Source organism: Alligator mississippiensis, chromosome 1 (assembly GCF_030867095.1).
Source record: "Alligator mississippiensis isolate rAllMis1 chromosome 1, rAllMis1, whole genome shotgun sequence".
Classification (NCBI taxonomy): domain Eukaryota; kingdom Metazoa; phylum Chordata; order Crocodylia; family Alligatoridae; genus Alligator; species Alligator mississippiensis.
The window spans coordinates 268,561,127-268,587,261 of record NC_081824.1 but is presented as its reverse complement, the minus strand read 5'-3'; the positions used below and the strand labels follow the sequence as shown (position 1 = coordinate 268,587,261).

At 46.5% G+C, this 26,135-nt stretch overlaps 1 protein-coding gene across 2 annotated transcripts in view; it reads right to left on the bottom strand.

Moving 5' to 3' along the window:
* Nucleotides 1–24,966, bottom strand: part of GPR89B (G protein-coupled receptor 89B) — a 28,225-nt gene extending 3,259 nt beyond the window's left edge. Inside the window, exons 1-11 of one of the 2 annotated variants that reach the window (XM_014598994.3) lie at nt 24,830–24,965; nt 20,477–20,536; nt 19,743–19,846; nt 17,343–17,449; nt 14,366–14,467; nt 11,963–12,083; nt 11,586–11,666; nt 7,120–7,229; nt 6,235–6,323; nt 5,365–5,457; nt 4,893–4,988 (exon numbers count right to left, since the gene is read on the bottom strand). In XM_014598994.3, coding sequence (XP_014454480.1) covers nt 4,893–4,988; nt 5,365–5,457; nt 6,235–6,323; nt 7,120–7,229; nt 11,586–11,666; nt 11,963–12,083; nt 14,366–14,467; nt 17,343–17,449; nt 19,743–19,846; nt 20,477–20,536; nt 24,830–24,871 — 1,005 coding nt within the window. In that variant the 5' untranslated portion in view covers nt 24,872–24,965. Of the gene's footprint in view, nt 1–4,892; nt 4,989–5,364; nt 5,458–6,234; nt 6,324–7,119; nt 7,230–11,585; nt 11,667–11,962; nt 12,084–14,365; nt 14,468–17,342; nt 17,450–19,742; nt 19,847–20,476; nt 20,537–24,829 lie in introns of both variants that reach the window. The other variant, XM_059720611.1, reaches the window with a different exon arrangement.
* Between the last annotated feature and the right edge of the window lie 1,169 nt (nt 24,967–26,135).

Here is a 26,135-nt window from a genome sequence, read left to right as displayed (position 1 = left end):
TGGCAGGAATATTTGAATGCTCGTGGCGCACGGGCCAAGTCCCAGAGGACTGGAAAAGGGCTAACGTGGTCCCCATTTTCAAAAAAGGGAGGAAGGAGGACGCGCGCAACTATAGGCCAGTCAGTCTCACCTCCATCCTTGGTAAAGTCTTTGAAAAAATTATCAAGGCTCACATTTGTGAGAGCCCGGCAGGACAAATTATGCTGAGAGGAAACCAGCACGGGTTTGTGGCGGGCAGATCGTGCCTGACCAACCTAGTCTCTTTCTATGACCAGGTTACGAAACGCCTGGACACAGGAGGAGGGGTGGATGTCGTATACTTAGACTTCAGGAAGGCCTTCGATACGGTATCCCACCCCATACTGGTGAACAAGTTAAGAGGCTGTGGCGTGGATGACTACACAGTCCGGTGGGTGACGAATTGGCTAGAGGGTCGCACCCAAAGAGTCGTGGTGGATGGGTCGGTCTCGACCTGGAAGGGTGTGGGCAGTGGGGTCCCGCAGGGCTCGGTCCTTGGACCGATACTCTTTAATGTCTTCATCAGCGACTTGGACAAGGGAGTCAAATGTACTCTGTCCAAGTTTGCAGATGACACAAAGCTATGGGGAGAAGTGGACACGCCAGAGGGCAGGGAACAGCTGCAGGCAGACCTGGATAGGTTGGACAAGTGGGCAGAAAACAAGAGGATGCAGTTCAACAAGGAGAAATGCAAAGTGTTGCACCTAGGGAGGAAAAATGTCCAGCATACCTACTGCCTAGGAAATGACCTGCTTTGTGGAACGGAAGCGGAAAGGGATCTTGGAGTCCTAGTGGACTCCAAGATGAACATGAGCCGGCAGTGTGACGAAGCCATCAGAAAAGCCAATGGCACTTTATTGTGCATCAGCAGATGCATGACGAATAGGTCCAAGGAGGTGATACTTCCCCTCTATCGGGCGCTGGTCAGACCGCAGTTGGAGTACTGCGTGCAATTCTGGGCGCCACACTTCAAAAAGGATGCGGATAACCTGGAGAGGGTCCAGAGAAGGGTAGCTCGTATGGTCAAGGGCCTGCAGACCAAGCCCTACGAGGAGAGACTAGAGAAACTGGACCTTTTCAGCCTCTGCAAGAGAAGGTTGAGAGGCGACCTTGTGGCTGCCTATAAGTTCATCACGGGAGCACAGAAGGGAATTGGTGAGTATTTATTCACCAAGGCGCCCCCGGGGGTTACAAGAAACAATGGCCACAAGCTAGCAGAGAGCAGATTTAGACTAGACATTAGGAAGAACTTCTTCAGAGTTCGAGTGGCCAAGGTCTGGAACGGGCTCCCAAGGGAGGTGGTGCTCTCCCCTACCCTGGGGGTCTTCAAGAGGAGGTTAGATAGACATCTAGCTGGGGTCATCTAGACCCAGCACTCTTTCCTGCTTATGCAGGGGGTCGGACTCGATGATCTATTGAGGTCCCTTCCGACCCTAACATCTATGAATCTATAAATGTGAATACAAAGTGGTGCCTTACAGAAAAGTAAACACAAGAACACACACACACGATACGCATGTATATAAATGTGATTGCTTTGTAGACAAATGCAGTATATGAGACAAGGCCACTGAAGTGTTTCCATCAGTTCCCAAAAACAACATGAACCACTGCCCTCTTCTGGCTATAGCCTACAGAAGATACTGTTAATATTATGAGTGGTCTTGGTAGCATCTCTCATTAAGATTGCCCAAAGAGTCTCAGAAGCTCTGCCTTGCATATGCTTCTAACTGCCAATCAAAGAGTTTGGGCTGATATTTTCTATTCTTGGTCCCTGTGCATGTATAGTACTTGGCTACTGGTTTCATTTTTGCTTTTAAATCTCAACCCAAACAGTTCAGCTGTTTCCCAGTAAGGTTAGGGGAAAATGTGCTACTCTACTTGTGTGAAAATAATTCTGACCATCTTTTCTTAGGAAAGCACCAGTGCCCAAATTCTTTGAAGCAAGAGATATAAAATTTGGTAGCGAGAGGACTGTGCATTAAGGATGTACCTTTAGATGTCCTTACAAAAAATCCACCTACATTTGGCCTAGCTATTAGCCTTGGGGAGGGAGGGCGGGGCACAGAAATCACAGTGCACACATGCTGAAGCACTTCAAGACTGATGAGGTAAAGAGAATGAGCCTGGAGGTAAGTGGGCCTCAGCTATGAAAAGAGAAGACTGGGACAGGATGAGGCACTGCCACAGTTTTGGAGAAGAGGAGAAAAGCCTACATCTGACAGGGACCTTCCAGAACTGACATTCCTCCTACTGAGTCTCATCAGTCAGCTGCCTACCTCAAATGGTAAATGCTTGAGCTGAGCACAACTCCTGTGGGTATCTAAAAGATGCGTTTTTTCCTCAGTTAGCTATTTTAAAAAACCCAACCCCCTAGAAGACACACACATGCACGCACACCCTTATGCTGGGACAGCATTATTAAACTAGCAAAGCCAAGTGCTCAAAAGCTAGAAAATGCTTGTGCAACCTTAATCCAAATCCTTTATGCACATCCACATGACACTGTCTAATTACATGAAGGCATGCTGCTTTTTGCCCAGGATTACTATCTTCTTCAGTGCCCAATAAAGAACTGCTCCAAGGATGAATCAGGGCTGTGTAATGAAGGAAGCCACTGTCTGCAGGAACCCTGCCTCCATGGCAGTATTTGGAAGGTGTAGCCAATGAGGCAAAAGGCTGCAAGACAAAGGAGGTCTCATCTTAAGGTAGTTGAATGCTATCCCATGAGAACTAATGGGATTTCATCTATGCCTCTGTCCTGCCAGTCAAGTTCTTTATACTGAGCTTTTTACAGGTAACTGATAATTATGTTTCTCATTTTCTACACGTCTGACTAGAAACCTTAGGGTCTGATCTACAGTTCCCTTACAGCTGCACTGAAGTCAGAGGAAACTCTGTTTTCAACTGATTTGGGGCTATGTAATGCTAAGTAGACTGAAAAAAATCTGACCTGTCATCTCAGACTGATCACTCAAAATGATCACTCAAAATATTGGATGCTGTGTCTTCTCCTCCCTTTTGACACATCAGGAAACTGCCCCTTCTACAGCACCTGCTATTTAAATACTCTGCAAGCAGTTCATTTAGACTCAACAGCTCCTGTAAGGCAGGCTCGTTTCACAGATGGGGAAAATGAAATGAAGGAACTTGTACAATTGAACAGCAGGGCCAGAAATAAAATCCGAACTACCTGGCTCCCAGTTCTCAGTATAAGAAAGTCCTCTCTGCCAGTTAGTGAGAGGACCTATGGAAACAACTGCATTAAGAAAGTGCAGTCAGAACACAAACATCCCAATAGACAGGCTGGGGGAGAGAAGCCGGGACAAAGAAAACAGGAAGTCTGTCTCCCTAGTCCAGTAAAAGAAAACCATCAACAAATAAAGCTGACTACAAACTACACTAACCAAAAAAGCACAATACGAAGGGGACCCAACACAGCATTCTTTGTCACCCCATTTGAAGAGGTGATACTTTCCCTGGGGAAGCAAAAGAATTGAAACCTGTTATAATTATGCCTGACAAAAAAGAGTAACTTTGGATGGAGCACAATTTGAGACTAGTTACGGCAAAAGTACAAAGACAGTCATTCAGTTAAATACAAGAGAAAGGAGATACTGCACAGAATTCAAAGATTTATAAAACAGACTCAATATGGAAGACTTTGTAACAGCATACAAAAAAATGCCCATGTAGGGAACAGATTGGTTGATCAGGCTTTTGGTAAAAGAATATAGCCTTTCACTTCTAGGCCTATGCTCCAATTCAAACCCAGGTAGGTGGAACAGAGTGCAGATGGTATTTTAGTCAATATGAAAAATGCTGGTGTCATCTGTTCAGTCCCTGAAGAACCACTAAGCACATCAGAAAACTGTTTCCAGTTAGTGTCTCAGCAGAGACAGTAAAGAAAAGAAGGGGGAATAGAAGCTGAACTGCCCTGCTTCCCCTACAGGCTGTCCCTCAAGGTCAAGGCTGAAGTAGTTTGATGAGCAGCGTGGTGATCCGCTAACTTGCATTAGACCTGTTCTGTGGGCAAATAAATGGCAAATAATCCTCATTATGAACTTTGCTAGAAATGTGATTAAAAGTTGTGCTCTATGCAAATGATCTGACTACCGATCGCTTATAAGACAGGCTGATGACTATGGCTAGACAGAAGGAGGTAGTTAGCCATGTTAGTCTGAAGTCAGTCAGAAGACACAAGCTTTCATGAACCCAAGTTCACTTCATCAGATGCTGTAAAGATTACTCCGCTCTACACTGAACTTTCACACCCCCTGATGAAGTGAACTTGGGTTCATGAAAACTTGTGCTCAGATATGGGCACATCTATAGGTGCACTTTAATGCACATTAGCCTATTTTAAGAACATTAAAGCATAACAAAAAAACTGTGTGCTTTCACTAATGCGTATTAAAATAAGCTAATGCACCTTTTTCTAGTACCTCACAATGGAGATACTAAATTTAATGTACATTAACAGAAGCACATTAATGAACATGTAGATATGCCCTATATATCTTATTTAGTTAGTCTATAAAGGTGCATATCTACCCTGCCTTCTATGGACAGAGACAGACTATATCTGTTTCTAGCATGGGGACAGGTTGGAGTCAACATGTCATAAAAGGTACTTCAATAGGAAATACATGAAGGTCACTCTTTCCATCACAAAATTATGCTCATGTACTAACAAAAGCAAAGTTCCCACTACTTTTCCCACCCTCAAAATTGAAAAGGGACTACAATCTGTGACCCAGAACCCCCTCCATCCCTATGCCTTTCCCTCCACCCCAACTCACTCGATAGCAGGTTATGTTGTAACAGATAAAACAGGAATTACTAAGTGAATGAGGAATTTAAATGGCTCTCACATCAAACTGGATTCCTAGATAATTTACAGTGATCTCAATTCCTCTTGTGACTGGATCAGTCTTCCCAACTCGATCAAATACAATATTGATAGTTGCCTGAAGAAGAGAAATACGCATCACTGCAAGGGAACACGGCATACACACCACAGCTATGGGTGAGACATACATGCACATCTTTTCCTTCTTTTCTGCTGTATAGGACTATTCAGGGATTAAAATAAAGTTAACTGAAAACATACAAAATGCATGGGCCTTGCTGTTCTGATGCACTATAGAGTCAGATACATGCAAAGAGCTACCTCACACAGATATCAATCCCATTTGCAGACTCCAAAAGCAGGGAATAGAAAGAAAAACTGAAAGACTACTCTCGAGATGCAGGCCCAAAGCTGTGTGCAAAGTACAATCTAGGAGAGATACAACTCTCCAGGTAAGCTGCATCTAAGAACAACAATATAGGACTTTTACATACCATGAAGATTTTCCAGACACAATAGATGGAGAAAAAGTAGCCCAGAAAATTAAAGTATTTCCCCTGGAAAGTTCTGGAGTATTCTATTCTCTCCTGGAGAACGGGAAAAAAAAGATAATATTTCCATGTTCATCACAAGAAATTCTGTTCATACATTTTAAACCAGCATCATTAATACTCATGACTACCTTGTCCTTCCACAACAATTTCCAGTCAACAGTTTCCATCACCCTTATGTTAATATAGAAAGCTAAACACTCATGTGAGAGAGGTCAGTAAATAGTGTCTGTTCTTTCAAATGGGAAAATTAAGGTACTGAAAGGGTAAGTGGCTTACCAAAGGTGCCACACTGTTAATGGAATGACAGAGCTGGAGAGAGAACACGGGTCCTCTAGACTGGTAGTTCTGATTGCCACTAAACTGTGCCCCCTTCTTAAATTACAGCATTAACTCACGTTACAAATCAGCCTGAACTTTGGAAGAATCTGAGAACTCAGCCCTGAAGTACAGTGAGAAGCCAGGAGAGGCTGCACTATAGTGAGAGGCCAGGCTGCAAAAGAAGTCTAGGATAGGGCTTTACAGAGGAACTGCAGGCAAGCCCCTAAGCTTCCCCCTCTTTCCTCTCCTAGCACAAGCTCAAATCACTGCCTTCTAAGACAGGATACTGGAGCCAGGACATATTTGAGCTGGGGGAACACTGCCATCCAATTCCCTAGGTTTGTTTGTTTGTTTTCAAGCTTTCAGCTGTTTTCATCTTGGCGCACAGAATATGAATTCAGTTCCTCCCGCCTAATTCCATTTCTCCTCTCCCAAACTGTCATCCCTGTCAGCTTGTGTATCTGACATCTGGATGGTTTCCCTGCTCCATACCTTTGTTGCATGCAGGTCAGCAGTTTCCAGAAAGAGCTGCTGACTCAGCTCTTCCAAAGCATCCACTTCCTGCTGGATAAGGGACAGATCTGGCAAATCGTGCAAGTCAAGGGTAGCAACTTCTACAGAAGTTTAACACACATTTCCAAGGCTCCCTCCATTGCTCTGCTCCCTACAGAGACACAATCTCTCCTTATACCATGTGAAAAACACCTAGTATGAGACCAGTACTTGAGTGCCCTCTGCTACAGCATAGCTAGGCAATAGAACTCTTTTGAAACAGGATCTGCTTTGCAAATGGAGGGACAGCCATGACAAAATGGAACTGGGTCTCCCCCAAAAATGAATTGCTTTATTCTTTAAACATTCACACCCCCTGAACTCCCTTATGCCATTTTCCCACCTACAGGACTCCCACTGAGGGTTACAGATTGGATGGCTTCCCTACTCCCTGTGCCTCTGGCCTCCACATGGCTACAGAACCGTACCCATAGGGCTCTAAGGAAAGCTCCTTGCCTCTCCATTGAAGTATTTTTAACACTGGACACTTTAAAGCAGTCTAGGTAGTTTGGCAGAAATTACTGCCTCTCTGCAGCTCTAACCATTGACCAAGGTCCCTCTTTCTCTTTCCTCCCTGCAGGAACCCTTCCTACCCTGTTGTCATTCAATTATTTCCCCAGGCCTGCACATACCTGAGCAGGCATCTCACACTGCACAAGCTCCCTGGGGCAGAGCATATATGGGGGCCTGTGATTTGTGAAGTGCTGTATGGTGGGGGATGCACCAGCCTCCCCATCTGTTTTTTCCTATTCACATTTCCTTTCATCTCAGGAGGGCACTTTGCTGCAGCCCACAGTCTGGCACCAGCACACAGAGGAAGGATACTCTCACTGCCTGGGGCAGATGTTGTAACACTCTTGATCATGCCCCAGAAGCCAGTGGGCTTATTGTGCACCTCCCCTCTCTGGAACATTGTCCTGTGGGCCATTGCTATCCTGAAAAGAGAGAGAATTCAAGTCCTCACTAAAGGATGCCATGAAACTCATTCAGCACAGACTGATGCCCCTGCTTATGTGGAACCACCAATCCTGCTCCATAAGAGACATCCTACAGCTCCAGAATGGAGTCTGGTCCCTGTCAAACCAGCTGCTACTCTGTTCACTTGTCAACCAATGCATTATTTAGAAGTCCCTTTAAAAATTACAGAATGGATTTAAATGCAACTACAGAGTCACATGTGTTTTGAGCCATGTGGCCCACCAGCCTCCCTTCTCCCATAAGCTCCCCCTAACCTGTGACTTAACTGCTTCACAATCCCAAGGAAGACCACAAGGCTTGTCACATCCTGCTCTCCCACAATACGCTTCTCTGTCGTTGGACAAGTGCCCCCTCCCCAGTGCTGTCACAACTGGATGAAGCATAGCAGTACTCTTTGGTACTCAGTCATTACTGGGCTGTGTGACCAGCTTTAATGAAGCAGGCTCTCATCATGGTGATACAGAACTGGATGCTTTGTTGCCTTCAACCACTGGCACATGACCTCAAAAACAGGTTCAAATGCAAACATAGCTGCTGTGCATTATCCCTCATGTCCCCATCTATGCTGTGTTATAATCCCTACAAACGTTGTTGTCTCCAGTCTCATTGCTTCACACCTCTCTCCATTGAAACATGAGAACTACTTATCCACCCCTAAGCCGAAAGCTATTCATGGCACTGTTGATGCAATCCACCATTCAACTGTGCTTATGGGGCCCCTTTTTGTTATCTGCAGCAGCAGAGCCACATTTGGCATCCAGCCCTCTCCAAGATCATTGATAAGCAATGTAATCAAAATCACCCTTCATTCCCAACTCAAAGTACTGACCTTTGCAACCCCTAGCACTCCACAGAGGAGGAGCAACAGCCATGGACTTCCAATAACAGAGAGCTTATCGCTGTTTAATCCCTCTCAATGTATCCCCACTCCAACAAGAATAGCTTTTTTAACCTTGCTCCCCACCCCCGCAGAATCGTGGTCCCTATTTACAGCCCTATTTTATCCTTAAAGATTGCCAAACACCTTATCACCTGCACGCAAGACAGTGCTGCAATAAATGCAGTTACTTCTAGAGCAAAGTGCAGCAAATAGCCAAATAAACAACAGTATGGGCAGCAGGAGTAGATATAGCCTGAAACTGTGTCCACTTTTGGGCCCCCCACAACAGAAAGGATGTGGACAAATTGGAGAGTCCAGCAGAAGGCAAAGAAAATGGTTAGGGGGCTGGGGCATGTGACTTATGAGGAGAGGCTGAGGGAACTGGGCTTATTTAGTCTAGAGAAGAGAAGACTGAGAGGGGATTTAAGAGCAGCCTTCAACTACCTGAAGCAGGGTTCCAAAGAGGAGGGAGCTAGACTGTTCTCAGTGGTGGCAGATGACAGAACAAGGAACAATGGTCTTCAAGTTCCAGCAAGGGAAGTTTAGGTTAGATATTAGAAAGAATTTGTCACTGGGAAGGTCATAAAACACTAGAACAGGTTACCCAGAGAGGTGGTGGAAGCTCCATCCTCAGAGGTGTTTAAGGCCTGGCTGGACAAAGCCTTGGCTGGGATGATCTAGTTGGGGATAGTCCTGGTTTGAGCAGGGGGTTGGACTAGATGACCTCCTGAGGTCCCTTCCAGCCCTAATTTGCTACGATTCTATGAAACTGCATGGCACTTTTAAGAAATACCAGTATATTTAACATGCATACACAAACCAGCCAGGAACTCAAGAATCTAAGACCTCATGCTGAAAATCCCACGCAGAAATTGTATGGGGCTGAATGTATCGTCTAGATAAAAGAATGGCTGATCTGATCCTACGCAGATTTGATAATATGGTTTTAGAGAGTCTAGAAATTTCAAACCCAAGGCTTCTAATACTGTGCATTTGCATATAACTGCAGAAAACTTCTACCATGCTAAGAAGCTGAGACTGGTTCAGCCTTTGCTTTACTGCACGCAGGAAAATGAACAAAATGTTGGAGAACAATTCCCATGAAAAAACTAGTGGGAAAACTATTTTCAATGCTTCTCTAGCACCGAGGAGGAAGAGGCTGGGTATGAGTGCTGCTATGAGAGAAAAAACAGGAAATGTCATCTCTAGCAAAAGGAAAAATAAATCACTTCCCACCACCACACTGCCTGATAAGCCTGAGGGGCCATCAGGAAGACTTGGGTTTCCATGAATAATTCTGAAAGGTGGCAATCAAGCAGCTGACAGGATTGTAATAGTGGCCATACAAAGAAAAACATCACTCGTTCCTTTCCCACTTCTGCCCAGCAACACTGCACTCAGCTTTACAGAAGTCTGCAGTTGAAGCTCTACCTTTAGCTGCACATTTGTGTCTAAGTGATCCATCGCTTCTGTCAGGGAAAAACAAAACTTGAGCTCCCAAGACAGCTTTCCAAATTGCTAAGAGTCTGCAGCATTTTACATGAAAGGATACAGTTGAATGCAATCCCCAGGTGTTTAACACATAATAGATACCATTTCTTAATAGCATGGGAAACATGCTAAACCCTCTGGGTGCTGTTTGGCTACTGGAAGATAGGCAAGATCTGGCAGATACAAGTCCCAATAATCCCTGTATCTTAATCCTAACTACATGCCCCTCAGAGACCTGAGGTGATTTACACTGGAGGTCACAACAAACCACTAAGCACTATAACCCACAGAGACTTCACTTCTGTAGTGTGTGGACAGCTGGCAACCATCTTATAAAACTGTGGGCCCCTACTAAGTCACCTTGGGCTTGAAAGATTCCCTCATCACTTACTGCTTGCTATATCACTTTGCTCATCAGCTAAGACTTTAAACTTGTCTTTCTTCTCCCCACTTCAGAATGTAAAATTTAAATAAGCATCGGAAGGGGAACAGTTAAAGAAGATACATAAACTAAACGTTGCCCTGCAGCAGACGTGTTATGGCATCCATGCGCCCGGAGCCATATTCGGGGGTTTGCTTCCATCTCGTTGCTGTGTAATACTAGTGCCAAATAGCACTAGAGGGCTACAGATCATACCGCAGATCAAGTCCTTGATGATCTGCAGTGAGAATACATCCAAGCCTACACTATAAACTGTTGCTGGCATAGTAGTGCTGGTCAGGGCTGCGAGGAGGTACAATCTGTGAGCTGCAAAACTGTGCCAGCCAAAACCCTTGGTGGAGATACAGAGATACCATGCTTCTGCTCTTGTAGCTTTATTGTGCTCAGGGGGCATGGAACAAGCTATGCCAACAAAAGCAGTCTTGCCAATTTAAGCTGTAGTCACACTAGGAATACTCTGTCAGCGCAGTAAACTTTGCTGGTTATACCAGCAGAGCTTTCCAGACTGAGACCTGGCCCCAGACAGCAGTAAAACCTTCCCTACACTGGCCTGCCAACATGCCACAACTTTGACCAGGAAACAAAACATCTAGAGGACAAAGAGAGCTCAGTATCAAAGGAGCAGTTACACGGTTGAAACTGCTAATGAAAGGTCCAGTTGTAGTGGTTTTGGAGGATACAGATGCTCGGTCATTAGAAAACAGGCTGGAGCTAACCATGTATTTCATGCAAGCCAAACTGCAAAAGAGCAGCAATTTATTCAGTGCCACTTCAGAGGAAACAGAGACTGTTTAGGGCATAAACCTCCATGACAGAACAAAACAGATCATGCTATCAGGCCACTGAACCAGTGCAACAATGAAATAAACATTTCTAACCTGGTAAGATTAATTGTTTCAAGAAATCTCAGTGAGTTATGCAACTATTTCCAACCCTTCATAGAATCACACAACAGTAGAGCTGGAAGGGATCCCATGAGGTCATCTAGTCCAGCCTCCTGCTCAAAGGAGGGTCAACCCGGATAAAACCATCCTAGCAAAGTGTCTGTCCAACCTGCGCTTGAAAATTTCCAGGGATGGAGTCCACAGCTTCCCTAGGTAACCTGTTCCAATGCTTGACCACTCTCATAGTCAGAAAGTTCCTCCTCATCTCCATCCTAACATTCCCCTGCTGCAGCTTGAAGCCACAGATCCTAGTCCTCTTCCCCATGGCCCCAGAGAAAAGTCTATCTCCATCTGCTTTGTAATTGCCCTTCAGGTACTTGAAGACTATTATTAAATGTCCCCCGGCTCCACTAAGTTCTCTCTTCCCCAGACTAAACAGCCCTAGTTCTTTCAGCCTTTCCTTATAAGTAATGTTTCCCAGGCCTCTAATCATTTTTGTTGCTGACCAGGAATGTAGGTCTGACAGCTAAAAGCTTGATGGTACCAAGTTGATTTTATCCCCAAAAGATGTAAACCCGTGAGCTAAAACATCTTTCGTCCACAGCATTCTCCTCACCTCTTTTTCTTGCTGATGATCATATCCATGGTTTGAAGGAGACGGCGCTCCAGTGCAAGAATATCTGCATCTGTAACATTCCTGCAAGAGGCATGCAGCACCCCATTAGCCATGGTACTTCATTCCAGAGAGAATGGGAAGGACGTAGAGAATTAAATGGGAGAAACAAACAGGATCTGAACGACCCAATCGAGCAGAGCACATACCCGTGATGGAAGGGGTCCTGCAGTGCACACAGGAGAGCTAAGGGCAGTGTGCTTGAGTGGCTAGGGAAAGGAAAGGCACAAAGGCCAAGCCTAAAGGGCTGGTTCTGAGGAACCTGAAGGGCAAATCTCAAGAAGGAAAGTACAGAAAAAAATCCATGAGGCTGCTCTTACCTGAGAAAATAGGACATGTAAGTGTACGGACAGTTGACAGCACCGAACCCCGACAGCAGAGCCATGAGTGTCACTCCAATTACGCCCACCCGGCTGATGAGCTGCTCTATGGACAGGATCCCTGAGAGAGAGGAGACAGTATCAGTAACCAGCTGCTTTTCCTGTCCTGTTCAAGACATCAGTGCCCTCACAATGGAACATGCTCACTCACTCAATTACTTATCAGAGCTAATGGCCTTCACAGTCCAGGTGCTGAAGGTAATTAGAAGCAAGTGCAGGCAGCAGATGGGGAAGGAAGGAAACGAAGGAAACTCAGGAAGGCATGTGAATCTCTAAGGCTTAAAAACCAGACAGGAAACCCAAGCTAAGAAGGGACCCACAGAAGACTGGGAAGAGGCTCCCCCACTGCCCTTCTGGCCCACACTGGGGTCTCAGCAGTGCTCTTTGGTCTTATTACATTTTCTGTCCGATATGTCCCTTATACAAAACCCACTGCTACATCTAGCATACATAGCACCAGTGCAGTTACTCTCAGCGAAGGCACCACAAACTAACTAAACCATAGAAAGGGATTTGTGTTCTTGAGGTCTCCAGCAAAATACAGCCAGGGCTGTCCTGGGTTTTAGTCCAGTGGTTCTCAAACAGGGTGCTGCAATGCCCCAGAACCCTGTTATGTCCAGAAGCAATCCCTCCACATCCTATGCAATACACCCTTGCAGGACAGTAGGGTTGTGGCATGAGAGAAGCAGTGTATGCTGCTGCTACCTCTATCCATCTAGGGAATGAACAAAAGTTATTGGGGTGTTATCAAAGTGACATTTTGCATTAGCATTAAATTCATACTACAAAGTGTGCCTTCGGTGTAATAAAGCATTAAGTAGGGCTTGCATTACAACTAGGGTTGCTACCATACCAAGGGCAGATGTCCTGATTAAGTTACATTTGCCCTTCCCTGTCCTTCATCCAGCCCAAGCTTTCCTGGGACCCTGTGCCATGCACATCTAAATGCAAGCGACTCTTCTGGGGTGTAGAACCAAATATAGAGCAGCTGCCACACACAGCCTATTTGGAGTTTACGTGAGTGTGAAGCTGAGGTGGCTGAGAGCCAGGCCACATTTCATGCTTCAGGGAAGGGGAATAAATGATAAAACAAGGCCGAGGGGCTTAACAAAAGGAGACTAGGACCACAGAGTCATGCACAGCTACACAGAGGTTTACACCAGCTACAAGCTGGACAACAGCATGCTGGCCTCCTGCCTGACATGCTAGCAGGTACCAGCATTTAAAATGCAGAGGCTGTTTCAATGACATTTAAAGCAGGGTTTCTAAGTCTTTGTGGTTTCCATTTCTTGTAATCAGGGGGAGGTTGCAGACAGTGCTCATTTTATAAAGTGAGTGTGGCACCAATAAGAGTTTTAATGAGAAATGAATGTAAATGTACATTAAATGTGCTGCTAATTCAGCAGGGGGCGCTCTTCTCTCGGGAATCTCTCAAGCCAAGAGGCCCCTGGCATGAAAGGGCACCATGCTGCCAGAAGCGTGCCCATGTAAGAGATGTAAAAAATAATGAGGTACCAGACACCTGCAGCTGACAAAGGTTGTCTGGCACTTTGCACAAAGTTAAAGAGGATTAGCCCCAGGGCTCTGGCCAGATCCCACCAGTGTAGTTAATCTGCCAGCTGAAGAACTCTCTGCAGCTTGTGATGGATACTCAGCACTCTCCTCCAGCCTCTCTAGCTGTGTGCAGTGTTGTTCTGTGTTACTAATCCCTTGTTGTATTCCATCCCAGGGGAGGGAGGAAACACTTCATTGATGAGTGAACTTTCAGTGGTGATAATTGCTCAGAAGAATAAAAATGTTCGGGAATTAAAAATAACATGTGTCAATAGCCAAGGCATCAGACAAGCCTGTAAATTTCTCCCTTCTTATTTCCAATCTGAGTTGCCCAATACAGGAAAGATTGATCAATTAAGCCTTTAAATCTTGATTCTGCAGCTACCTCTATGCACAGAATTCTCTGCAGTTTCAAGGGGAGCTGGAGAATAATGTGGTAGCACAGAACAAATTTCAGGAATTCAGTTAAGACTGGTCAACTGGGGTCACTGATTCTGTCATTTTTCCCTTCTCTTTGGGTTTCCTTTAGGTAATACTTTTCAAAAGAGTGAAAGCAGGGGTCCCCTTGGATCAGATTCAGCCGTTTGAGTTCTGGAAAATACCCCCACGCCCCTCCAGTGCCTTAAAAACTGGAAAAAATATGTTAAGTTCTTCTGGATTCCAGATCCCCCTTCCTCCCTCCACTGAAAGCAGTTCAGTTCACAAGGCTGGCATGAGCCAGATAGCGTAAACAAGGAAGCAGTATATCCACCGAGGAGGTGGTGAAAGCAGCATGTGCATGAAGCTCACCGTGTTTTGGGCTGAGGATAGGAAACGGGTCTCCCAGTTTCCAGAAGAAGTACATGAACGTCAACCAAACGAGACAGGCAAAAAACAGCCTCTTTCTGTGCACTGAGAAAAAGGGGAGAGAAGGAAAAAAAAAAAAGCGATCATTATTATGAAGTTTCCCTGTCTAGGATTCATTCAGGGCAGCTGAATCACACCATTGGTACCAAACTATTGCATACAAGTGGGCAAAAATGGAGCCACCTAACCCAGATACTTCTAGGGCTTTAAGTCATAAGAACCCTGGCTAATTCCAAAGGGCTTATCACCTGCCAGACATGGTATGCAGTAAGGCACCAGCAGAAGGGGCTGTTCCACAGGGATGTAAAACCCACACCCTAGGACGTCACATGCTACTACAGGGCATGAGGAGAGGCAATGTCCCCACTCAGCTTTTCTAACCAGTGCAGAGAAAGAGCAAAGCCCCAGTTCTACCTTCCAATCACTTCTCCCTGGGGACAGGACAACAGCATGCTAAAAGGGAGTGGGCCATATACCTGAGGGAACTAAAAGAATGCAGCAATAGCCCTCTGCTGCAGGGGTTGGGATGCCAGGACAGAGGATTCAAGGACCCCAGTCCTATTTATAAACACATATGGAAAACGAGGAAAGAAATGTGACAAGCAGCAGGATCACTGCATGCCTATATGTGACCCAACACATAGGACTGTACATAATACTTCTCTTGAGTGCTAACCATCACAAGTGTTCTGCTAATTAAAAATAATACTTTTAAATAAAGATAATTTCCCCCAAGGAATTAAGCAATCTAGCTGGTATGAGCCAGTGGATAGAGGGAATACTCCAGCCCATCAGCGAGGAAGGCGGTGTAGGAATCCTACATTACAACTGACAATTCCAAAGAAATGTGACAAGGAAAGCAAGGGATTAATGAGCAGATCAAAATTCAGAAGGTAAAGAGGACATGAAGGGAGATGGAAGACAGGAAAGGCAAAATAAGAAAACACAGAAAGGAAGCATTAAGGATGGTAGAAATGCCAATTGTGTTGTAAGGGTGCAGCCAGCAGAGAGTGGTGCTCACTAAAAACTAACCAATTTCAAGGGTTTCTATGGTGGAAAGGAGGGAAAATTATATAGGTCCTGAGAAGTGGGACTAAGGCTGCACAGACGCATACAAATAACCTGGAAGAATTCTCCTAGGTTTGTTCTTCAGGTACAGAAACTTACCCAGGAGCACATGTATAGACATTTGAATGCTGAGGCCTGAAGACTGAAGAGCTTGCAGTGCTGACATTGTGCAGCCCTGTGCACACATTTCAGCATGCACCACACGCTCCTCTTGTCTGCCTGGTGACAGACTGGAGCAGTGAAGAAGCAGCAAAGTCCAGTGAGCAACACTGTCTCCTGGAGCTTTATGCAGGGGGTGTTCCTGAGAACTATGTTGTCTTCAGGAGAAGCCACAGCATGTACAGGTACTTGCACTCCCAAAAGATGAGAGAGCGAGTTTATTTATCCCTGGTTATTCTCAGGTTGTCTCTCTTGGAGCAGCCATTGCTACTCTGGGCAAAAAAAATCTGAGTATCTGTATGCTTGTGATTTCTCCAGGGACAGCAGTGGCTCCCCCAAGAGAAACTGAATGTCTGTATGACGCCCAAGTCAACATACAACAGACAATGCCCCCTGCCAGGGATTTCATATTTGTCCCTAGTCAGTATATTTAATAGGCTACTTCTACCCTAAAGCTGCAATATAATGGATAGCAATCAGCAGCAACTAGGGCTGGGGAAGAATGAGCATATGGAAGAGGAACCAGATACCAAGAGGCATCAGCCTGATGCCTCATCTGGACATGGTGGGAGAAAAAAGGCAAGGACTAGTTTACTAGGCTTCTGTATCTCGTCTGTTGTCCCACTTTGGGCTCTAAGGATTTATGGTTTACTTCAAACAGTTGTAAATTCCTAATAAGGTTACCACCAGGCACCAGATATCTCTAAGTTACCTCTAAGAGAAGGGGAAGGAACATGAAGAAAAACAACATATGGAAGAGAAGACTAATCTCCCAACCTCCTTACAAAGGGCTTGCAAATCCACAGGGGATGTCATGACTTGAATTTGGTGCTCTCTCTCTACTAGTCAGACTTAGAAAGAAGACTAAAAATCTAGCAAATGAACAGAGGGGGAAAGAACAGGAAATATTGTTAGGAGGGGAAAGAAAAAGAAAGGATTTATAGTTTGGGTGCAGTAGAAATAACTGGAAGAGCAGTGGCTGAAATCAAGCGGGAAGCAATAAATAATTACAGTAAAATCCCTATTCCTCTGCATGAGTGGGGAAAGGAGGGTGCTGGTAATCTAAAAATGCTGGTTACCTGAAGCACAGGGGTTTCTGACCAGACACAGACCCAGGAAATGTGGGGGTGGTGGTGGCCGGACATGGAGTACAGAGATGGCATTAGCCGCATGCAGAGCAGCAGCAGCTACAGAGTGCAGCGCGGAGCAGCGGCAGCACAGGGCAGCCCACGTGGAGCAGTAGCAGCAGTGCCGTTGCCGCATGCGAGTTTCCCACCCCCCCTCCACACCCTCCTCAGTGTCCAGCTGGTGGAACAGAAGGGGGGGGGGGGGGGGGGCGGGTGCAGCGGCCAGACGCAGAGTGGCAGTAGCCACCACATGCGAGCTTTCCCCTGCGTCCGGCCGGCCAGAAATTTCAGTTAACAGAGTATTCCAGCTAGTTAAATGCCGGATAACAGAGATTTTACTGTAGGTCTTATGAAAAGGGCTGGAATTTACTATGCTTGGATATACATTTATTTATATTTTATTTCTACAAGAAACACTGTGATATGCTGGATGCCCTGAGAATCTTCACGGAGACAGGCAAAGAGGAGTTCCCCACTCAGGACACTGTCAGAGCAGGAGAGGGTAATATCTTTCAAAGTCTGCCCATAAACTGTGCAAGCTTGCCACGATAAGACTGCATACTCACAAAGTCGGATGTTGCTCACAACAAAATACCCAATGTAAAAAGGCACCATGAAGACCAGGAGGAGCAAAATCACACAGAGATTCAGTTTCCAGTGAAAATACCGGGAGCTGAAAGGAACAAAAAGATTACTTAGTGCCTACTTGAAATGCAAAGGACTCCTCCTAAAGTTAAGATACAGCTCCAGCTACCCCTTGTGACTAAGCCATGCAGCTGAATAATGCTGGCTTAAAACAACAGTTTTCAGCCTGCCTAAGTGTGGTACTCTCCACAACTTCTTGAATTTGGCAGCACCCCTGGTTGAGAACCACTTTTGAGCTGCCTCTGCTTACCTCAGTGGTTCTCAACAGGGTATTGCCTCATCCTCCTTACCTATATTAGGATTTTATGATAAACCTAAAGCAGGAATGAGCAGACATAACTCATGACTTTTGTGCTCTAGGAAAAATTCCCCTGTGCCGCTGGGGTATGGGAGGAAGGAGGGTGGTCTTGCCTGCCGCCCCAAGTGTGCCCACACCCAGCTCCTCTGGCTGTGCAATGCAAATGGCGGCTCCAATACAACAGGACCCCTCTGAAAGGGCAGTGAAAAGGGTTGCAGCCAGAGCGCATGTTCTCGCCACAGTCTTTCCCAGTCTGACCCTGCATGCTCCTCAGGAACAGATGGGTGCATGATACCAGCTGGCCAGCGCTTCTCTGATTTCAGGAAGAGCTTGGGGGGGTTAGACTGGAAGAACTGCAGGAAGAGCAGCAGCTGCTTCTTGATCTGCCTCTGTAGCCAGATTATCCTGGCTGCGGCAGCACCCACGCCGCAACACCCCTGGAAGGAGCTTGCAGTAGCCTGGCTGAGAACCACTGGACTAAAACCCAGGACAGCCCTGGCTGTATCTTGCCGGAGACCTCAAGAACACAAATCCCTTTCTATGTACCTTAATGAAGAAGCAATAGGCTTTTGAATCACACACCCTGTGCCCATAGTGACAATACCATTAACTCCAGAATGCACTTAATTGTGCAAGGCAAAATTAGAGCCAAGCAAATACTTTACTTTCTGGTTCACCAATTGATACAAAAAAAAAAAAAAAAAAAAAAAAAAATCAGGAAAAAATTTTAGGTTCAGGTCAACCTGCATTTTGATGCTATGCTGACCAAATATTCATTTTCAGATGGGTTGTTTTCTTCTAATTAAATATAGATGCATTTTAAAAATTTTAAATTACATTCTAAGTTTCGTTCGTTCTCCCCACTCCCCTTGCAGAAATTATATGCCTAGTTCCCCATATATTCATTGTTTCGGTTGACCTAAAATTGTGGGGTTTGATGCATAAATTGTTTGACTGAAAAATTTCACCTAGCTTTAGGCGAAATGTCTTTGCATTTACTGTTGAACCAAAGTACAAGCACTAGTAACAATGGTTGTCATTTTTTTTCTGGGTATTGAAACTGTAGATGCTCTTGTATATACTGATGTCTCTGTGTATGATTCACAATAAGGAGAATAGTCCTTTTGATATTAGTGGCAGCAAATCTATAGGTTAATAATTCATTATGTGAGGTAACATTGCCTTTCATCAGGTTTGAATGTGCTGCCTTAAAATTTCTCTGAGTACTCTCTTCTCAGTAGGTAAGAATAAAAAGTTAAATAGGAGCATTGGAGTAGACTATTTTTCACTATTTTATGTCTTCTGGTATTCCTTTCTGAAGTAAACCTATGGAAGGTTCTCTTTATATGGAAGGTTTCCCTTCATGCTTTTAAGCTTTTCAGATGAAGCAAGGTGAAGACGTACCATTGATTTATAGAATACTATCATCTTATTGCAGTATAATTCTTTCTCCTTTGTTAACTTAACAGCTTATCACTGCATCAACCATCATGATGTATAGAGCAGCTCCTCCTTGTAGTAGCCCTCTTATTTGTCACATTGCAGGGTTCTGTGGGTGTTTCAGCATTGTTTCTTGTAGGTAGATGTGAGTGTTTGAGTTGGAAATTCAGGGGATTTCTTGAGTAAACAATTATTTGAAAATGAGAGGGACAGGACCCAATGGCTCAGGAGACCCCTTCCAGACTTATCTTCTTATGCTCCGACTGTCTCTTTAGCTGTTAATATTAACATCATTTAACATAACCTAAATTAATCCTCAAAATACTCCATGAGGAACAGTGTAAATATTAACCCTATTTTACAGACAGAGAAACTGAGGCAGGGAGGTAAAAGACTTGCCCTCAAGACCCAGAGTTTGCCAGGAGCAGAGATCACATGGGAACTGAGTAGCTTTTGCCTTCCAAACCCGCCTTTTCCATGAGAGGCGATAATTAACTCAAAACTAGTTCCAGAGCCCCTAGAAAACCCAGCACTGGCCATGTCCATATTTAGGAAGATTTGCCATGACAGCTCTCACACTCACCTGCTATTGAGCACCCCCAAGATCTCAAAGATGATGAGCTCAAACATGGTACAGGAGAAGGCAAAGGTCACAGAAAAGACCACCTGCACAACATATTGCCGCACCTGAAATGGAGCAAACAGGATACAAGTTACTTCCATCCTCATAGGCTGCTGTCCATGTACATATCAGACACAAACCATGAGCTGTCTTACTCAGCAGAGTCTATGACGTGGAGTGCCTGCCCTTGCCAAAATCGAAGATCAATCAGCAGCTGTTAGGAACTAGAAGGCTATACATCCATGTCATACAACAGCTGAGCACAGCATAATACAGAGGGCTGTTTATGGGGAACACATACTCCAGCATGCAGCAAAGATGAACCACTTAGATAAACATGGAGCACTGCTTGCAGTTTCAGCTGGCCCCAATTTTGAATTAGAGTAGTGGGAGGCAACTATAAAATTCTGCAGGGCTGCATTAGGCCTGCCCAAGTCATCCCTAGCCTACACAGTTCTCTCTTGTATCACCACAAGTTTTCCCTCTTGTCTGAATGTACCTTTCAGACCACAAATGAGGAGGAAAAATGTCCCTTTTAAATAACTGGAAAGTATAACTGTAAAAGCAAAAAAAGACAGAAAACTCAAAGGAAGGGGAAGTGCCTAAAAGTACCTTTTTCCTCATTTGATTCAAAGGCAACAGTATCACTTTGCCATATGCCAAATGACTGTTTGAATGAAAGGCCCCCTCCTCACCTCGTAGTCCTTGAAGAGCTGACGCATGAAGAACAGCCACCCAAATCCAAAGAAGAGCACCTACAAAGAGATGCAAATCAGTTGGCATTAGGAAGCAGTGTGCAAAATGGGAAGCCCAAACGCTTCTGGGGCACACCACATCTGTAAAAGGAAAAGAAAGGGGAAAAAGCACAGAAAGAACAGAGTCTGTTCTCAAAGCAGTCTCTCCAGGGAGGTCCAAGATGACATTACTATGGAAAGCAGGAGAGGATAAAGTGAGATGAAAAGCAGCTGACAGCATATGCTGCCTTACTTCACACCTAATAATACAAGACAGCAAGGGTAAGTAGGCAATATACTACATCAGTTATGGGGTGTGATCTTTCCCCATTCCTAACCAACACAGTTCTACCTGCAGAACTGGTAATGTAGTTCCATCAACATTTCAGGGCTGGATCTCAGCATCCCGAGGGCTCCTTGAAATCAGTCTTTCCTTCTGAATCTGAAAAAACTGGTCCCACATCAGTGCCAGGCAATGCCTTGAACATGCCTAGCCTTTGCAAACCTTGCAGTCACAGGGGCCATGAAACTGATTAGCTGCCATCAATTTCAGAGCTTCTAACAGACATCCCAAGATTTCACTCCCACTCTGTCCAAGATTTTGATCCCTTTAGCCTTAATGCGCTTCCTCAAAATGCTTTAGCAAAAGCAACTAGGTTAAATGCATTTAAGGCGAAAAGTGGTTTTGAAGGTAAGAAAGGGAGTTCCAGAAGAGTCATGGCAAAATAAGCAAAAGCAAGTCCTTAAGAAAGTTACAAGGGAAAAACTAGACTGGCAGGGTAAGCCAATAACATTTTGCCTCAGAAAACACCCATCACCAGTGATTCAAAACCCTTTAAAAATAAACCTTAGCGCAGTCTCAAGTACCCTCGTGGGAAGCAGATCAAGTATCATACCAATTTTAGAGATAAGCAAATTCAGAGAAACTGAGTTAAGGTGACTTAGCTAAAAATATCAGTTTCAGAAATTTTGTAACAATAAGGAGGGATGACCCCCGTTCCTACTTTATCCAAAGACCCACACCCACCTCCCAAAAGCTATCAAACTAAAAAAAAAGGAAGAATACAAGTAAAAAGACACTAAATAAAAACAGAGCATAGAAATTTCTTTTTAAAATGATGCTTTGATGTGAGAAATGAGGCAAGAAATCAATGGAGGTAAGAGAGGATAGCACCAATTGTGTCATTCTGAGAGCATGTTCCAGGCACATGATGTAGAAGGACATGAACTTCAGGGAGAACACAGAGGAAACTAACGCAGTAGAAACATAGCCGCGGTGAAGACAATTTCTTTCACTACTCTGGAGATAGAAGGATGAGATTTACAGACAGGAAGATCAAGCCCAAAATCTGGGTTAAGGAAGATCAGACAGTTTTGCCTTGGGGAGGAAAAAAAAAAACAGTCTGAATGAGGGACAGCGAATGATAGCAGCCAGACAAACTGGGGAAGGGAGCAATTCAAAAGCAATTGATAGCAAAAGGGTAAAAACGGCAAGACTTATGACCACCAGATTTAGGTTCAGGCCATTTGTCAAGAAAGCACAATGAAGGAGTGCGATCTGCATAAAATGATTCTAACCCTAAGGCTAGTAAAGAGCAGCTAAAGGAAATGAGAGCTATAAACTAGAAGTGCAAGTCTGTCATCTGACAGAAAAGATTAGTATTCATTTAATATCCCCAAAACTGCAGACACACAAGAGGACATACAATCCAAGGAGGTTACAATATCCACAAGCAGCTCTGACAAATAAAGGGTGGGAAGAAAGGCAAGAGTAATAATTTGGCACAAAGACACAGAGCAATTTAATTAACCAACCTGATGCCCCTGAAGGTGATGGGAAGACACAAAGCCTCCAGCACAAACAAAGAGACGGAAGTAATGATGAAAGGAGGAGCTGTCCAACTGGTGGTCTGTGGGCCAGATCTTTGCTATTGCCACTGGAGTTTTGGCCTCCTGCTTCCATCCTTGGGGGTGGGGCAGGACAGCAACTCAGGGGACCCCAGGGATCCTGTGCAATGTAGCACTGGGTCACCAGCATGGTACTGCAGGGTCATGCCTGCCACACAGTGCAGTGGAGGGACACGGTGTTGTGCAAAGGCACTCACTACACAGCACACCTTATGGCCTGAACAACACACAGCCCCCAGCCACTCCAAGGTTGGACAGTCCTGATGCAAGGTATGCAATCAGAAAACAAATGGCAGGGAGATACTTCCTCCAGAGTAGGTGATCAATACGGGGAGCGATGCTGAATTAAAAAAGCAGAGAATACCAACTCAGAGGCAAAGAACAGGGGGTGCCTGAACACAACCCTGACTCAGTGCCATGATGCAGTCCAAAGGCAGCCAGACAGTCGTCAGGGAGGCCATACTGGGAGGTGGCTGGGGTGGAAGGAAGCCTCCTGAATCCAAGGTCCTCAGCACATGTTACACTTTGAGTCACAGAGCAGGAGGGCTGGAAGCGACCTCCAGAGGCCATCTAGTCAAACCCCCTGTGTGCAGCAGGATCATCCTTATCCAACCCATCCCGGATAAATCCATCATCAAAACTCTACATCAGACTATCACCCACCCTGGTCTACCAACGGATTGTGTTTTAAGTGGTTACCTGAACATATGTTCACGCAACACAATCAAAACAAGGAAAGAAAGACAAAAAACAGAACAAGGAATAAGCCACAAGGTTATTCCCCAAATTAGGGGGAAGACCTTTGCAGCTGGTTCCTAGCACACCATTAACTGCACGTGTGGCCAGGGGGCACCTGCAGAGGGGGCTCCGAACCATGGAGCCCCCTCTGCAGAGGGAGGGGCGGGGGGGGGGTCAGTCACAGACAGGTCAGGCTGGGAGGCACCTCTGGTGGTCATCTAGTGCAGAGGTTCTCAACCTTCTTTCTACCAGGACCCATTTGTAAACATCGATGGCCAGTCCCAACTCAGTAAATAGTTTAAGTAGAAAACAGCCCCCTGGCCCTGCCGGTGCCCCTCACTCCTGACCCGCTGCCTCCTGCCGTCAGTCCCACCGTGCATGGGGCCAGGGGTGCGTGTGTGGGACATGAGGGGCACCAAGCAGCCCTTTGCAGGCTGGAGCTCTGGCAGCTGGCAAGGGAAAACCAGCAGTTTCCCACATTTTTCTCCTTTAAAGGACAATCCATTTTTAAAGTTTGTTCATAACCCTTTCACATAGTCTTGCTACCTGCTGTTGGGTTGTGACCCACGGGGCTGAGAAACGTTGCTGTAGGCCAACCCCCTGCCCAAGGCAGGATCAGCCCTACCCAAACCATCCCATACAACCACCCGATAAGCCAGGGCTAGGTAACCCCCAGCATGGGTGCCAGAGTGTGGCACGTGATGGCATTTTGCTTGGCACGTGCACCTTGGAGCAGATGGCAGGGAAGGGGCAGGGCTTGCACTGCCACAACAAGGATCGGGCCCCCTGCAGCTCCCCCGCCATCTGCCCCAGCACAATAAAATATCTTACAAGCCAAGTTTGCAGGCATTTTTGGCTGGCTGTCCAAAAACATGTCCGACCTCCGCTCTAAACTCTGCATTGCCATCAGCAATCCCTGGCACCCGAGGACGACCGCCTTCCACATCAGTCTTACCTGGAGGATGAAAAGCTCTACATAATCTCTATGCTAAACAACACCGGACCCTGCCACAGCACCCGACGCTGCGGCAGGTCAAAGGCAGCCAACATCCTGCTTGTACACAACGCAGCAGGACAAGAGGGAAGGCAGGCAGGCTCCTGCGGAGACAGAAGCACCTTCCCTCTACCCATGCTTCCTGCCGTGTGGGGAAGGGCACAAGCAGCGCCCTACGGCCATGACAGGCAGCAGTGTTCCTGCACCCATTCTTGGGTGGGAAGCGTTCATGCTTTGGACTGTAAATGGCACTACCAGTATCATGGCTCTAGGGAAGGTCCGGGAGCAAAGGGCAGTGAATCAGGCCTGGCCATTGATGTTGGGTGGCAAGAATATAGGACAGAGTCCTGAACAAACTTTAAAAGGGAGAAAAACGAGGGAAACCATGGCTTTCCCCTTGCCAGCTGCCAGAGCTCCAGCCTGTGAGGGGTTGCTTAGGGCTCCCAGGCAGGGAGCACTGGGTCAGGAGTGAGAGGCACTGGGTTGGGACTGGCCGTCGATGCTTCCAAGTGGGTCCTGGTCCAAAAAGGCTGCTAGTTAGTGACTAATTAGTACTAAGGACTACTTAGAGGCGAAGACTGCCCACCAGCCCGGGTCCCCCCCAGTTCCCGCGCTCTCCCCGCCGCTGTTCCAAGCCCCGCCCCGCCAGCCGGGGAGTGGAGGAGGGGGCGCACCTGCGACGTGACCATGATGCCGGAGTCCACGAGGAAGCTCATGGCGGTGCCACGGGGGGGCGGGGAGGGGAGGGTAGCGGCAACGGCGGCAGCTGTTCTCCGAGCGCGGCCCCGCCCCCTCCCCTGAGCCGCAGACACTTCCGGGTGGGCCCAGTGACGCGCTAGCCCCGCCCACCGAGCGGGGACGCGGCGCCGCAGGGAGAGCGCGGGCGGGCGTGGCCAGCGGGCAGGAGGAGGGGCTAGGAAAAGGGTGGGCGATTAGGTGAGGTCAGGAACAGGGGGTGGGGCGGGCACACCGGAGGGAGCTGGGGCGGGGCTAGAGAGAGGAGGTGGGGCGAGGTAGGGGCTAGAGCATGGGGGCCCGCAAGTGGCTGAGGAACCTGTGGTGGGGGGAAGGGAGTGGTCCGTCAGTGCGCACCAGCTGCAGCCCCCGCCACAGGAGCTGGAGAGGGCTGCTAGGACCCCCAGTTGGGGTGCTCTGCAGGCTGTGACCGCTCTAGCCCTGCGGGTAAAGGCCTGCTTGGGTGTGAGGCAGGCTGCTCACCACCGCACCACACATGGGTGGCAGGAGGCACGAAGGTGGGATCCAGCATTGCATCCCACTGCACCTTATTGCGGCCGTTATGCCGCCGGGCTCAGCCAGCACCAGCAAGGAGGAAGCTCAGCGGCAAGGAGCACCCCAGCAAGGGGTCACAGCTAGGGTTGCCCACTCAGAACCTATGCTGGGAGACTTTTTTTCCCCTATGTGACGCAATGTCATTAATTTCATTTTTTTTAAATATCCTGTTAACATCTCCCAAGTGGCCTTCAGTAGTCGGGGAGATGGATGCTGATTCAGGTAGACTCCCAGCCAATCCAGGAGGGTGGCAACCCTGGTCACAGCATGTGGTGGACCCCTGTGGCTGCAAGCTTTGTGGGCAGCTGGGGCTCTCAGCTGCCAGGGAGCAGCAGTGTGCCCTGATGTTAATCAGTGTGCCATTAATGGTCTGGTAAAACAAGCCACAAAGTTATTATGCATTTTTGTGGAATAACTTTGTGGCTTAGTCTTTGTTTTATCATTGATTGCTTTAATGCATACCTGGGTCACAATTTAAGACCTGATTAACTGGTGAATCATTCCATAAGTGTAATGTGTGGATGGGGCCTAGGAAGGTGCATCTCTACCCTGCCTTCAAACTAACATGGCTGACTACCTCTCATCTAAACATGCCAGTGCTGGGTCCCAGCTAGTGGCCACCTGTGCAAGGCTGGTGGGGCACATGGTGCTGACCCTACATTATTTCTCCTTCCTCAGTTCTGCTGCATC